At 32.8% G+C, this 14,845-nt stretch overlaps 1 protein-coding gene across 1 annotated transcript in view; it reads left to right on the top strand.

The window, feature by feature from the left end:
- Positions 1-14,845, top strand: part of LOC129284251 (uncharacterized) — a 125,782-nt gene that overhangs the window by 52,196 nt on the left and 58,741 nt on the right. Inside the window, exons 46-70 of the mRNA XM_064110650.1 lie at positions 197-316; positions 824-943; positions 1,616-1,735; positions 1,915-2,028; positions 2,317-2,430; positions 2,880-2,999; positions 3,360-3,473; positions 3,741-3,854; positions 4,168-4,281; positions 4,725-4,844; positions 5,058-5,171; positions 5,440-5,553; positions 5,929-6,042; positions 6,445-6,564; positions 7,397-7,516; positions 8,126-8,245; positions 9,390-9,509; positions 9,990-10,109; positions 10,423-10,542; positions 10,907-11,026; positions 11,801-11,920; positions 12,384-12,503; positions 13,486-13,605; positions 13,931-14,050; positions 14,721-14,840. Coding sequence (XP_063966720.1) covers positions 197-316; positions 824-943; positions 1,616-1,735; positions 1,915-2,028; positions 2,317-2,430; positions 2,880-2,999; positions 3,360-3,473; positions 3,741-3,854; positions 4,168-4,281; positions 4,725-4,844; positions 5,058-5,171; positions 5,440-5,553; positions 5,929-6,042; positions 6,445-6,564; positions 7,397-7,516; positions 8,126-8,245; positions 9,390-9,509; positions 9,990-10,109; positions 10,423-10,542; positions 10,907-11,026; positions 11,801-11,920; positions 12,384-12,503; positions 13,486-13,605; positions 13,931-14,050; positions 14,721-14,840 — 2,952 coding nt within the window. The remainder of the gene's footprint in view (positions 1-196; positions 317-823; positions 944-1,615; positions 1,736-1,914; positions 2,029-2,316; positions 2,431-2,879; positions 3,000-3,359; positions 3,474-3,740; positions 3,855-4,167; positions 4,282-4,724; positions 4,845-5,057; positions 5,172-5,439; positions 5,554-5,928; positions 6,043-6,444; positions 6,565-7,396; positions 7,517-8,125; positions 8,246-9,389; positions 9,510-9,989; positions 10,110-10,422; positions 10,543-10,906; positions 11,027-11,800; positions 11,921-12,383; positions 12,504-13,485; positions 13,606-13,930; positions 14,051-14,720; positions 14,841-14,845) is intronic.

The following is a 14,845-nucleotide window of genomic DNA, read 5'->3' as shown; positions in this document are numbered from 1 at the left end:
AATTACGCTAAGGGGACCTATTGAGAATATTATCTCAGGCCATAGTTATCCCTACAAAATCTTAATGTGAGCAATTCATCAAGTTCCATATCAAGTTATAAATGTCAACAAGCACTTTATCCCACAGAAAGGATTGTTTGTAGTGGATCTGTCTTTACATTATCTTAAAATTCCATGTATTTTATTTCATTCACAGTTTTCTCCTGTACTTCTAATCCCTGTGAGAATGGTGGAGTATGTTCTGAGCTACCAGTTGGTTTTGGATACACATGCGCATGTCCTACGGGATACACAGGAACCAACTGCCAAACACAGCGTAAGTTTTAGTCTGTCAGTTTATTTCTGTTTGATTTTATGTTATATTTCCGATATTTTAAACAGACACATTACTGTGTAAAAGATTGGTCAATTCCACAAAATTATCTTTTTGCCATGGATTTCTCAAGCCATGATGATATTTTACAATCTACAAGCGTTCCTAATGAACTAGAAAACAGAATATCAAAATCATGTAGGTCCCAGAAATAACACTTGGAGTCTTGGACTAATATATTTCATAAATATTCCTAATAATTTTTTAATCAATTTCCTTGAAGGATATTTGTTGAGTATAAATGTAAATATTTTTCACATATATTCACCTTTATTTTTTCTAATTTGCAAAAGTTTTGTTCATTAGCCATTTAAATCAATATCCAAATGGTAGCTTTATGAATCTGTTCTGTTAGGGGATAGTAGAGAAATTTAGATTCAAAGAAATACTCAAAAGTGGGGAAGGTTTCACTCTTTATTATCAAACATATTACATTTTCTTTAAATACAGTCCTGTCCTGTACATCTACTCCATGCCTCAACGAGGGAACCTGCTTCGAAGTTGAAAGTGGCTTTAGATATTTTTGCCTGTGTCCTACTGGTTATACAGGATCCAACTGTGAAACGAGAGGTAAACCGGTTAACGGTGACAATACTCGAAGGGCTTTGCGTTTGCTCGCATGCGTGCTGCTCATATGTATACATCTCTGCGCACGCGCTATTAATGTGTCGGACTAGGTTCTGACCAGACTAGGCGCAAGCCTGTCCTTTACCAGAACAAGGCATATTTGTACCTGTATTTTGTATCGTCTCTCGTCTGCTTTTATGTCAAACAATCAAAGCTCATATTCCTTTAGCATGCCTTCTTGTACGTTTGTATCCATTATTTTTATTTTCAGTTCACTTGAAATAGCGGAGTGTTTTGTTTTGTAATTTAGTTTCTTTGTTTCGTTAAACTATGTGTCCCTCACACCTCTTCAATATGAGTTGCTTGCATGCACCAGCAGATAATATGCAAGGTATATAACCAAAGCTCTCCTTGCTTATTATTATGCCTGTAGTTTGTGTAGCTCTTTCATGTTAAAAACAACTGTTGAGCAATTATCTTCTTACTAAATTTCGCAAAATATGTTCCTCTTGCTTAACAAAACTATACAAAGCCAACAAAAATAACAAGTCTTCAGAATACCAAACATTCGTATGAGAGCCATTTAACCTTAAGTTCAAGAATTTCATATTTTCATTCCTACGTGCCTAACTTCTTTCCCTCTCTCTTAACTTCATTTCCATCCTTTGCTATCAGTGACTCCTTGCGACCCAAATCCTTGTCAAAATGGTGGATATTGTCTTGAAGCTGCTTCAGGGTTTGATGTATATTGCATCTGTCCTGAAGGTTACTATGGTTCATCCTGTGAAACAAAAGGTACTATATTCTATCCCACTTTTCTTGATTCTTGCTCTATTTGTGTTAATAACCATATCTTTTCATACATTGAAGTGTCCTGGTGTTGGCTTTATTTAATTAGAAAGGTGTTCCGAATGTGATTTTAAAAACACTGAAAAAACTGAAAAAGTATATTATTTTCCTTTTCTCCACCTCAGTTCCTGCTTGCGACTCTACGCCTTGTTTTAATGGTGGACTGTGTTATGAATCTGAGTTTGGATTTAATTGCACATGTCCGGAAGGATTTAATGGAACGCTCTGTGAAACAAGAGGTATAGTTTGAAATCTTCAAGAACATCATTCAGTATACCCCGTTTAAACCTTCCACTCTATACTTGCTTTTCTCGAACTTCCAACTAGTTATTTGGGATTGTAGATAACATTTTATCAATTTGTTTTACAATGTGGAAACACTTTATTTATTTCTTTTCCTTTTAAACATATTTTCAAGCCCATACTTAAGTATTCATGTTCTTTTTATGGTTATTTATTCTTATCTCTGTTCCAGTTTCTGCAGTTTATTTTGGTTGATCTTCTTGTTCTTTTCATTTCAAACATAGTTCTGGGTTGCAACTTTTCTTCATGTTTGAATGGTGGATTGTGTTATGAATCTGACTTTGGATTTAATTGCACATGTCCCCAAGGATTCAATGGAACGTTTTGTGAAACTCAAGGTACATTGCTCTCTCCAATCAATACATAACATTGTTCAAATTGTCATACAATTTCACATCAGGTTCTTTTTCAATCTTCAAGATGTATGAGACTTTTTAATAGTATATTTGATGATACAAATACTAAAATGCTCTTTTGTTTAACGCGCTCTCTTTTTTACTATGGAAACTAATTGATTTAGAAAAAATAAAAGTAAATGTTTCTTTAAAGCTTTAATTTGATAAAAATGTGCCTAGACAAATTAAAGATTCTAGATTCTTTAACAAATTTGATACACCGCGGGTTATTTTGTAGATGTGAAAAAAGTTGTAGGCCTACTAACGTGTTGATATTCAAATTTCTTGTATTCTTACTAACTTTTTCTTCTAAAACTGGAAACATATATGATTCTTTTTAAATCTCTCTGTCTCGGCATCTCGATCAATTAATTTGATAATTTTTCTTCCAGTTTCTCCTTGTTACCCGAATCCTTGTCAAAATGGTGGATATTGTCTTGAGGCTGCTTTAGGGTTTGATGTATATTGCATCTGTCCTGAAGGTTACAATGGGTCATCTTGTGAAACAAAAGGTACTATATTCTATCCCACTTTTCATGATTCTTGCTCTGTTGGTATTTATATATCTTCACATCCTATCATAATATGAAGTATCCTTAAGTTTGATTTATTTTATGAGAAAGTGGTTCCTATGTGGTTTTGAAAGCAATATCATTGATTAAAGAAAAAATTATTTAATTTTTTTCTACATCTCGGTTCTTGCTTGCAACTCTACGCCCTGTTCTAATGGTGGACTGTGTTATGAATCCGAGTTTGGATTTAATTGCACATGTCCCCAAGGATTTAGTGGAACGCTCTGTGAAACAAGAGGTATAGTTTGAAATCTTCAAGAACATCATTCAGTATATCTTTTGACTTCTTTCCTATTCCAGTTCCTGCCTGCGACTCTTCGCCCTGTTTGAATGGTGGACTGTGTTATGAATCTGAATTTGGATTTGATTGCAGATGTCCCAATGGATTTAATGGAACGTTTTGCGAATTTCAAGGTACTTAGCTCGGATCATATTATGGATGTTACTAACTTGGTCAAGGCTGTTTTCCGTTCCATATTACTTAACTTCAAAGTTCTTATCTTTATCATCTCATCCACTTACCAGACAGTCAGATGGCAATTCAATATAGTATTTCCAGTATGAGTCTTTAACACTGTCATTTCAAAGAGAATTTGTCTACAAAATGAGTTCTTTATACATGCAATGAAATGAAAATGTTCTATGTCTGTGATTCCTCTTTCCTCCTTTTTTAAATTTCAGTTCCTATTTGTGACTCGTCACCTTGTTCTAATGGTGGACTATGCTACGAATCCGAGTATGGATTTAATTGCACATGTCCCCAAGGATTTAGTGGAAGTTTCTGTGAAACAAGAGGTATAATTATTTGAAATCCTTAAGAACAACATTCAATATACCCCGTTTAAACCTTCCATTCTATCTGTACATGCATTTCTAGAATTTCCAACTAGTTTTTTGGGATTGTAGTAACCATTTTATCAATTTGGTTTTACGATGTCGAAACATTTTAGTTATTTCTTTTCCTTTTAAAAATAATTTTCAAGCCCATACTAAAGTACTTCTATTCTTCTTATGGTTATTTATTTTTATCTCTGTTCCAGTTTTTGGTTACGTATTCCACTGCATTTATTTTGGTTGAATCTCCTTGTTCTTTTCACTTCTAACCTAGTTCTCGGTTGCAATTCTTCTTCATGTTTGAATGGTGGATTGTGTTATGAATCCGAATTTGGATTTAATTGCACATGTCCCCAAGGATTCAATGGAACGTTTTGTGAAACTCAAGGTATATTGCTCTCTTCAAATTGTTCAAATAGTCGTACAATTTCACATCAGGTTCTTTTTTTTTTATCTTTAAAGTGTTTGAGACTTCCCTTTGATATATGTGGTGATGCAAATACAAAATTACTTGTCTGTGTATTGTGCTCTCTTTTTTACAATGGAAACTAATCGATTTAGAAAATATAAAGATAAATGCTTCTTTAAAGTTTCATTTCGATGAAAGTGTACTTTAACAAATTAAAGACTCTAGATTCTTTAACAAATTTGATACACAGCGGATCATTTTGTAGATATGAAAAAATGTGTGAGGCCTACAAACATTGATATTCAATTTTATAATATTCTTTTTCTTCGCTTGTCTAAAAATAGAAACATACTGTTTATGATTCCTTTTAAATCTCTCAGTCCGGGCATCTCGATCATTTATTTCGATCAATTTTCTTCCAGTTTCTCCCTGTGACTCAAATCCTTGTCAAAATGGTGGATATTGTCTTGAGGCTGCTTCAGGGTTCGATGTATATTGCATCTGTCCTGAAGGTTACAATGGGTCATCTTGTGAACCAAAAGGTATTCTTAATATCGCCAAAATGTCACCCATAGAACTTGTAAAACTGACTAATTGGGCCATATATATATAGGAAGGATTAATAATAAAAGGATGGTATAATTTGTCATCATGGTGTATTTATCTTCAACTGGTCACTTGGGTCTTTCAGTAAGTCAATATTGTCTTTATGTTGAAAAAGTGTATTCTATCTTTTGACTTCTTTCCTATTCCAGTTCCTGCCTGCGATTCTTCGCCCTGTTTGAATGGTGGACTGTGTTATGAATCTGAATTTGGATTTAATTGCACATGTCCCAATGGATTTAATGGAACGTTTTGCGAATTTCAAGGTACTTAGCTCGGATCATATTATGGATGTTACTAACTTGGTCATGGCTGTTTTCCGTTCCCTATTACTTAACTTCAAAGTTCTTATCTTTATCATCTCATCCACTTACCAGACAGTCAGATGGCAATTCAATATAGTATTTCCAGTATGAGTCTTTAACACTGTCATTTCAAAAGAAAATTTGTCTACAAAATGAGTTCTTTATACATGCAATAAAATGAAAATGTTCTATGTCTGTGATTCCTCTTTCCTCCTTTTTTAAATTTCAGTTCCTATTTGTGACTCGTCACCTTGTTCTAATGGTGGACTATGCTACGAATCCGAGTATGGATTTAATTGCTCATGTCCCCAAGGATTTAATGGAACGTTTTGTGAAACAAAAGGTATTTTTGTTTTGTATCATGTTATGGATGTTGCTTAATAAAATTAATATTTTCGTTCTTTACGTCAAAATGGTGAATATCGTCATGAGGCTGGTTCAGTGTTCGATGTTACAATGTCCCGATTGTTACAATGGGGAATGTTGTGAAACAAAATATATGTTTTCAATATCTTTTTTAATCTTACATTCCAAACTAATTACACAAATAAATAACCTGGAGTTCATGGTTTAAATATTTTTTTGTATTTCAGTTCATTTGTACAGAATGTTTGTTCAGCTTGTTCATCTTCACCTGATTGGTCATATATCTGTCCCTCTTCTTGTTTCGTTATAAAAATATAAAACAATGGTTCTATCCTCTCCACTCAAATTCCAGTTCTTTCTTGTGATTCTTCTCCCTGTTCAAATGGTGGAGTGTGCTATGAATCCGGGCTTAGATTTAATTGCACCTGTCCCCACGGATTTAATGGAACGTTATGTGAAACTGCAGGTAAATTTCATCGGTTAGAAAATAAAGTAAACAAATATAGTAATACGAGCTCAGTAATGAGAAGTGAAGTAAACAAAAGACACAATAGTGGATTTTCTGTGTCAACGTTTCATTTGTATTGCATATATATTTCATATTTCATATTTCTATAAATCTTGCTTCTGTGATGTGTTGATTGTTGCTGTTTTTGTTTACGGATTACCATACCTAAAACCTAAGTGCAAGCAGTGTATATTTACAAATATATAAAGTAATCACTGGTCGCAAAACTAAATTTGAAATTAATCTAGTGTTCAAACGTAATGATAGTTTATTGATCTGTTTGAATACTTAGAACAGATTTCTTTTAATTGAATATATTCACCCAAAGCGACTGTGTTTTGCATCCAATTTCTTTCCTAGTGACATCATGTTCATCATCGCCATGTCTAAATGGAGGGATTTGTTCTGATTCTGTGAACGGTTCTCAATACGCATGTTCGTGTGTAAATGGATATACAGGAGTAAATTGTGAAAGTAGAGGTATAATGGCTCGCAAATTAAGCAATGCTATTAACATCAATGAGATGATTTATTATTATGGTAAAATAAAATGAAGTGGGTAATTTAGTAATTTGTGCTTCGTGTGAGATTTACTTATAGTTAAACTTTCCTAAGATATTTTTTTACTGTACTTCAATTCTTTTACTCATTTTTAATTCTTCACGGGTTCCAATAATTATGTTACGTAAAAGAGGTTTTCATACTTTCTTGTCAAGAATATCTAGCCATAAAATATTTACGCAGTTAGTGTTGTCGAAAAAATACCATCTAGAACTAAAAACGTGTGTCAATGTGCGACACAGTGGTGAAGGTGCTGTCTTGTTAGAAGGTTTAATTTGGATAAAAAATTAATTGCGATAAAAAAAACATGTTCAGAACCAGAAATGAAAGTCAAAAAGTGTAAGAAAATGAAGATGACATTAATTTGTGCCTGGTCTTTATTATATAAAAATATATAAACATGAATTATAAATAAGTGCTTCACGTCTTTTAGACTTATGGGCTTTATATTCGAGTTTATTAAATATGGACGATGATAAAAATACTGCAAAGTCTTTTTTTATTTTGGTAAATAATCCGATAACTAAACCAACATACACAATGAAAAGAATATCAACTTTAAACCCAACTTAACCCCCAAATGCAGAAACTGTAATTCAAAGGAATAATCACCACTTTCATTCCTTTTCCATGTACGTATACCCCGATAACCGAAGTCAATCTTTTATGTCAAGTGTATTACTCCTAAGGGATTTTTGGTTTGATAATGTCCTATAATTAGCTGAATTTTGCTTTTTGCCTTCCCGGGTAGTGAGTCTGTGTGATCCAAATCCTTGCCTAAATGGTGGAGAATGTTTCCAGCTTCAGGGAAGGGGCAATACATACTTTTGTCGGTGCCCTGAAAACTACACAGGTCAACACTGTGAAAACAGTAAGTTTAATAATAAACATTGGATTGTAAGGTTTAAGTCCAGAAACCGCAAATACTATCTTGTAATATTCAAACACGAACTCTAGCCTGAGTAATGGGCAAGAAATTAAATGAGTAAATAAAGGTTTTGCTGTCAAAATGGGACAAAGATGCGAGGCTGACTTTCCTATCACAGTCAATTGCGAAGGACAGGTCGATGGGATCAGACTCCGATATTTCTGACTAAGCAGAGCAAACATAGTTCATTTTCTTTCCCTGCAATTACAATCTCTACCCTAAACTTTCTTTGTACAATATCGAAGACTTTTTTTTTTATAGATAATGTACCTTTTAGAATATGAACTGCGTTAAAGAGATTTGAAACTCAAAACATTTTAATAATGTATTTTCTTTTTGTGTAAGTGTGTATTTTTTATCTGAACTATACCTATTTTTTTCTCGAAAGATTTCTGGGTAAGAAACAAATCATTTGAATCCTAGAAGAAAAATTAAAGTGTAAAATTGAAAACCTTCTCTTAATTAGAAATTTGATCTTCAAATATCCTCCAATTACATGAACATCAGCTATTGTTTTAAATATTGATAGTTTACCTTCCATTTCTTTCCTAGTAACATCATGTTCATCATCACCATGCCAAAATGGAGGGTTTTGCTCTGATTTTGTGAACGATTCTCAGTACACATGTTCGTGTGTAAATGGATTTACTGGAGAAAATTGTGAAAGTAGAGGTACATATGAATAAAAAAAACGGTTTCTGTGTATGGGCATATAAGCATAATTATCAATATATTCTAAATATATTACAAATATAATCATACTGCTGATTAGATATGTTTATATCCACTTTTAACATTGGAGTAATATCCTGTAGCTGTTGTGAAAGTTATCAACACATCTTTCCGTTATTTATGTATCTTCATTTTTTTTAAACAATTCTGTGTGCATTCATTGGCTTTCTGGTTTATTTTGTCTCAAACTCTTCATTTCTTTGTATTTTTTTATTCTTTGGTTTTTGTTCTTATCGAATTATTTGTGTGTACTTTCCCTGAAGTGAGTTTATGTGAGCCAAACCCTTGCCTCAACGGAGGAGAATGCTTCCAGCTTCAAGAATGTATCCGGTGTTCGGTTATCACCATCTTAACATTTGGTATTAACAGACATTCATTCATGGACGTTGGTGCTCTTCTTCTGTATGGCCATTTATTTAGATTATTAATACTTTGAACCCAAAGAAGTGGTATGTGACATATATAAATAATTGATAATTATGATCATGTTTAGAATATCACCTGTCCTGCTTTCACTTCTACAATTATAACTGTCATTTATGATGTTACTGAATATAGTTTAGTGGATTAGATAATAAATTTGTTAGAAATTGTGTGGTTTTATTCATTTGAATTCATATCTGTTTCTTTTTGGTCCCTCTTTCGTGTTCCTGCTAATTATTTTAGTGTACCTTCAATTGCTGTCTCCTTAATTAACAAAATCCCCCTTTTCTATTTTTCTTTTAATACAAGTCATTATCTCCATCTCTATTTGTTTTAATTCATCATTCAGTTTTTTTTCTTCTGTCTATGTAAATTTTTGAAACCCAAATTATAATGGTTAAGTTTGTGATCCAATCCGTCTTTCATATTCTTGTAAGATGTACCCTTGTTTTCCTTTCATACTTCCTCATTTATGATTTTACGAAAACAAAAATGTGAATTTCTTGGTGGTTTTTTTAATTTTTTGGTTTCTGTTTTCTGTGGACGATGTGTCACCAAACGATATGGTATCCTAATTTGATGTCCAGTTTACTACGATCAAAGCATCATCTTAATTGACCACTGTCATTGCTGATTTGTTTTGGGTTTATCCTTCTTGTAGTGAGTCAGTGTAGTCCAAGTCCTTGTCTTAATGGTGGTGAATGTTTTGAACTTCAAGGAAACAGCAACACCTACTTTTGCCAATGCCCTGAAAACTTTACAGGACAACACTGTGAAAACAGTAAGTCTGAAATGTGAATTATGTGCCAATGAATCTTATCTGAACTAAATAAAACGTATTGACCATCCAGATTAAACACGCAGTTCCACCTTCAGTCATTAAGTCATAAAAATGGCAACTTTGTAATTTATCAAGATTTTCTTCAGCAAATTGATCATTATAAATTGTATTTGACAGTACCAACGATGATAAATATTTCCCTCCCTCTAGGTTTTATTTTATTGTAAATCCCACACTTTTGGAGTTGTATGGTATTTCAATATCCCCATTTAATAATGTTGACGTCTTTCAATTTTCTTTTTAAATTGTATCACGATTTCCCCGAATTTTATGGTTACTTTATGAAAGTTTTCTGTGATAAATTGATCTAGTAGTACTAATAGTATCAGAGTAGCATATGAGTGTTATTTCTATGCAATTTTATTTTTCTGAATTAGTCTTTTTCACATTCCTTTTAACTATACTGGCATTATTTTCTAGTGTCATCATGTTCATCATCGCCATGCCAAAATGGAGGGGTTTGCACTGATTCTGTGAACGGTTCTCAGTACACATGTTCGTGTGTAAATGGATTTACTGGAGAAAATTGTGAAAGTAGAGGTACATATAAAAAAAACCGGTTTCTGTAAATATGGGTATATAAGCATAATTATATTCTAAATATATTAAAAGTGTAATCATACTGCTGATCAGATATGTTTAAATCCACTTTTAGCATTGGAGTAATATCCTGTAGCTGTTGTGAAAGTTACCGACACCTCTTTCTGTTATTTTTGCATCTTTATTTTTTTACAATTCTGTGTGCATTCAATTGCTTTCTGGTCTATTTTTTCTCATACTCTTCATTTTTTTGTATTTTTTTATTCTGTGGTTTTTTGTACTTATCGAATTATTTGTGTGTACTTTCCCTAAGTGAGTTTATGTGAGCCAAACCCTTGCCTCAACGGAGGAGAATGCTTCCAGCTTCAAGAAAGTGGCAATACATACTTCTGTCAGTGCCCTGAAAACTACACAGGCCAACACTGTGAAAACAGTAAGTGTGAAAGGTGGAGAAAGAATTTATTTTCTACAATGATGCTGGTTGATTTATTCTTGTAAAGATAATAAGGAGCAGTTCGGGTAGTAATTGTGCATCCATTTTGGCCATGAATATACCATTTTTGCTAAATGTTCCAGTTTTCATTTGTCAACATTTGTCAACCCCCCAAAAAAAATAATAAATATATATATAATATGCAGAATATATAAATATTACTAGTTTATTGTAATAATGCAGAGTTAATCAACTGCTGCTTAAAGAATCAAGATGACTGATAAAAAGCTGTAGGTTTTTTTTTACTTTTCTCTCTGAGCTTCAAATTTCTTCTCTAACTGTGTAATACCCCCATTTATTCTAGTGACAACATGTTCATCATCACCGTGTCTCAATGGAGGTATGTGCTCGGATTCAACAAATGGTTCTCAATACACATGCTCTTGTGTAAATGGATTTACCGGTGAAAATTGTGAAAGTAGAGGTATTACACATGTAAAATAATGTATCAATGTAGTATTTCCGATGTATCCGGTGTTCGGTTATCATCATCTTATCATTTGGTATTAACAGACATTAATTCATGGACGTTGGTGGTCTTCTGTACGGCCATTTATTTTAGATTATTAATGTGACATATATAGATATTGATAGATATTATGATCATGTTTAGAATATCACCTGTCATGTTTTCACTTCTACAATTATGACTGTCATTTATGATGTTACTGAAGATAGTTTAGTGGATCGGATAATAAATTTGTTAGAAATTGTGTGGTTTTTATTCATTTGAATTCATATCTGTTTCTTTTTGGTCCATCTTTCTTGATCCTGCTAATTATTTTAGTGTACCTTCAATGGCTGTCTCCTTAATTAACAAAATACCCCTTTTCTATTTTTTTCTTTTAATACCAGTCATTATCTCCATCTCTATTTGTTTTAGTTTTTCATTGATTTTTTCATTCTGTCTAAGTAAATTTATGAAACGCAAATTATATTGGTTAATTTTGTGATCCAATCCGTCTGTCATATTCTTATAAGATGTACCCTTGTTTTCCTTTAAGACTTCCTCATTTATGATTTTACGCAAACAGAAATCTGAATTTCTTGGTGTTTGTTTATTTGGTTTCTGTCTTGTAGAAGTTGTGTCATCAAACGATATGGTATCCTAATTTGGTGTCCATTTTACTACGATCAAAGCATTATCTTTATTTCTCATTATCGTTGCTGATTTGTTTTGGGTTTTTCCTTCCCGTAGTGAGTCAATGTAGTCCAAGTCCTTGTCTTAATGGTGGTGAATGTTTTGAACTTCAAGGAAACAGCAACAGCTACCTTTGTCGATGCCCTACAAACTTTACAGGACAACACTGTGAAAACAGTAAGTCTGAAGTGTGGATTATTTACCCGAGTACCTCTGGTTTGTAAAATTAAATCAAAGTGCATGTCAACTTTCAGATATTAAGTAATTAATCGGATCAAACTAATTATTTATCAAAAATTTTCATATCAGCAAAATGACCATTATGAATTGTATTGGACAGTTCCAACGAAGAGAAATATTTCCCTTTGTGTTTTATTGTACATCCTTCAGTTTGGGAGGTGTATGGTAATTCAATGTTCCCATTTAATAATGTGGACGTCTTCAAATTCTCTCTCTGAACTATTTCAAAATTTCACTCCGAGTTTTGTGTTTACTTTCTAAAAGTACTATGCGATGAATTGACTTGATCTAGTACTACTAATAGTATCAGTAGAATATGGGTGTAATTTTTATGCAATTTTATTCTGAATTACTGTCTTTTCACATTCTTTTTTAATATGATACTGACATTATCTTCTAGTGTCATCATGTTCATTATCACCCTGTCTGAATGGAGGAATGTGCTCTGAATCTACTAACGGTTCTCAGTACACATGTTCTTGTGTAAATGGATTTACAGGAGAAAACTGTGAAAGCAAAGGTATTGCAACTGAAAGAGTATCAATAACCATTTTAATTTTGACATTGGATTACTATCCTTCATCATTACGTGTTTCTAGTCATTTATTTTCAGGTATCTGTTTTTTCTCCTTTGGTTTTCTTGTCTGGTTACTGATACCTGTTCGAAATCTTGAATAAATCGTATTTCATTCTCATACTCATGTACTCTTTTGTCTTATTTCACTATTTTTTCCGGAATTAATTTATCTACCTTTAAACATCCATGGTAAACTATACGACACAAACTTTCTCATCTTAATATTTTCTGTCATTTCCCATACGTTTGATGGTTCATCTGGATTCTGTTTGGTCATACTTGATTCGACTATCTTTCTTATATCATCAGAGGCATTTGTTTTTTTATTAATTTGAGACCAAATAAATCCACTTTGTGGTATAAATCCATAAATCACATTACACCTGTACAGGAAAATGGGATAAAATCATATTCATTTCCTTTACTATAGACTAATGCCATTTTGTAGGAATGGTTTTGAACATCTGTTTGTTTTGTTCTGTTAATAGCTTTTGTCACGTTGTGGCAAATGTTACATCATTTGATATTGTAATCTCGGCCAGTGGAAAGTGGCCTAACAAAGCATCATATCCTCGGACATCTATCCTTAATTCTACTTTTTTCTTTCATTTTCACATTTTGCATTATGAAATAGTTATCCTTCTGTAACCTGTGTACAATTTTACTTCAAAGGATAAACTGGAACATTAAATATTCTTTTTTTGTTGTTAAAGATCATCAACTAACATTGTCATCAGAAGTTCCTATAATTGTTTTCTTTTTCGTTTTGGTTTCTTCTTCGGATGTGTTATATTATTGGAATTGGCTGCCTAGTTGACTTCCTAACTCGTGTTCATCCTTCATTCTATATTGTCATCGTCATCAGATTACCTTTTGTGTTGTTGTTGTTGTTGTTGACTCCTTCCGATATTTTACATTTTCGTAGTAAATCTATGTGATTCCAGCCCTTGTCTCAACGGAGGAGAGTGCTTCCAGCAACAAGGAAACAGCAATACATACTTCTGTCAGTGCCCTGAAAATTTCACAGGACAACACTGTGAAAACAGTAAGTCTGAATGGTGGATTTGGTTTGGAAACAAGAAATATTGTTATACACTGAACCTGTTGTCTCATCGTCTCATTTAGGTGATGAGAATGTCTGTCAAAAAGTGCAATTCGTGTCTGTAGCAACGATAATGTAATATTTTGTACGTGATCTAATTGTGAGGAGTTATTCAAATATTACTAAACGTATAGTATCAGAGATGACCGAAAGTTACAAAGTTCTTTAGATTTCTCTGCTTAAGAAAAGAATCTTTTCCAAAATAATTTTTCCATTCAAGATTTTAAGTTTCTCTGTCGTAACTCTTAATATACCATTTTAATTTTAGTGACATCATGTTTATCAACACCGTGTCTGAACGGAGGAATTTGCTCAGAATCCACGAACGGATCTCAATACACATGTTCATGTGTAAATGGATTTACAGGAGAAAATTGTGAAAGTAGAGGTATTGATTATGAAAAAAATATATGTCATTCATTAGTATTGTTTAACTTTCATTTATGAGATCCATCACGACATTATTTGGTGTTTCTAGGCATTCGGTGGTGTTATTGTTTCTTTGTAATATTTTACATGATTAATACTCCGTATCCAAAGTCATAGTGACATCTTCAAATAATTCTTTAATAATATTCATGTCAGAATAATATTTCCTTTCACTTCTACCTCGTTTTTTTTTATTTTATTGGAATATGAATTCGTGGGTTAGATGATCGTATACATATCTGATGAACCCTTGGAAATAATATTGTAATAGCTTTCTATTGGCATTCGTTGCTGTTCTCTTCTGAATTCATTTTTGGTGTTTTTGTCATTTCATTGTTGTGACTCCAATGGCTCTTTAGTAAATTATCAAAACACACTCGTCTTAGAAATTCATCTTCTATCGTATGTCGACATTATGTCATTTTTTAAATTCCTTTCTTTAGTTTGCATTGTGTCATCCATGTGAATAACTAAGACCATGATTAGTTGGTTGAGCTCGTGACATAATTTGTCAATCATATTATTTTGAGATATCCTTCTTTCTTTTCTTTTATGATTATGTTTATGAGTATACAGAGAGATAATAAGAAAATCATGCTATTTATCGATGTGGTTTTTCCTTCTCGTAGTGAGTCTATGTAGTCCAAGTCCTTGTCTAAATGGTGGTGAATGTTTTGAACTTCAAGGAAACAGCAACACCTACTTTTGCCGATGCCCAACAAACTTTACGGGACAACACTGTGAAAACAGTAAG

Source organism: Lytechinus pictus, chromosome 2 (assembly GCF_037042905.1).
Source record: "Lytechinus pictus isolate F3 Inbred chromosome 2, Lp3.0, whole genome shotgun sequence".
NCBI classification, from domain to species: domain Eukaryota; kingdom Metazoa; phylum Echinodermata; class Echinoidea; order Temnopleuroida; family Toxopneustidae; genus Lytechinus; species Lytechinus pictus.
Note: the sequence above shows the minus strand (reverse complement) of the source record. Positions and strands in the feature narration are given on the sequence as shown.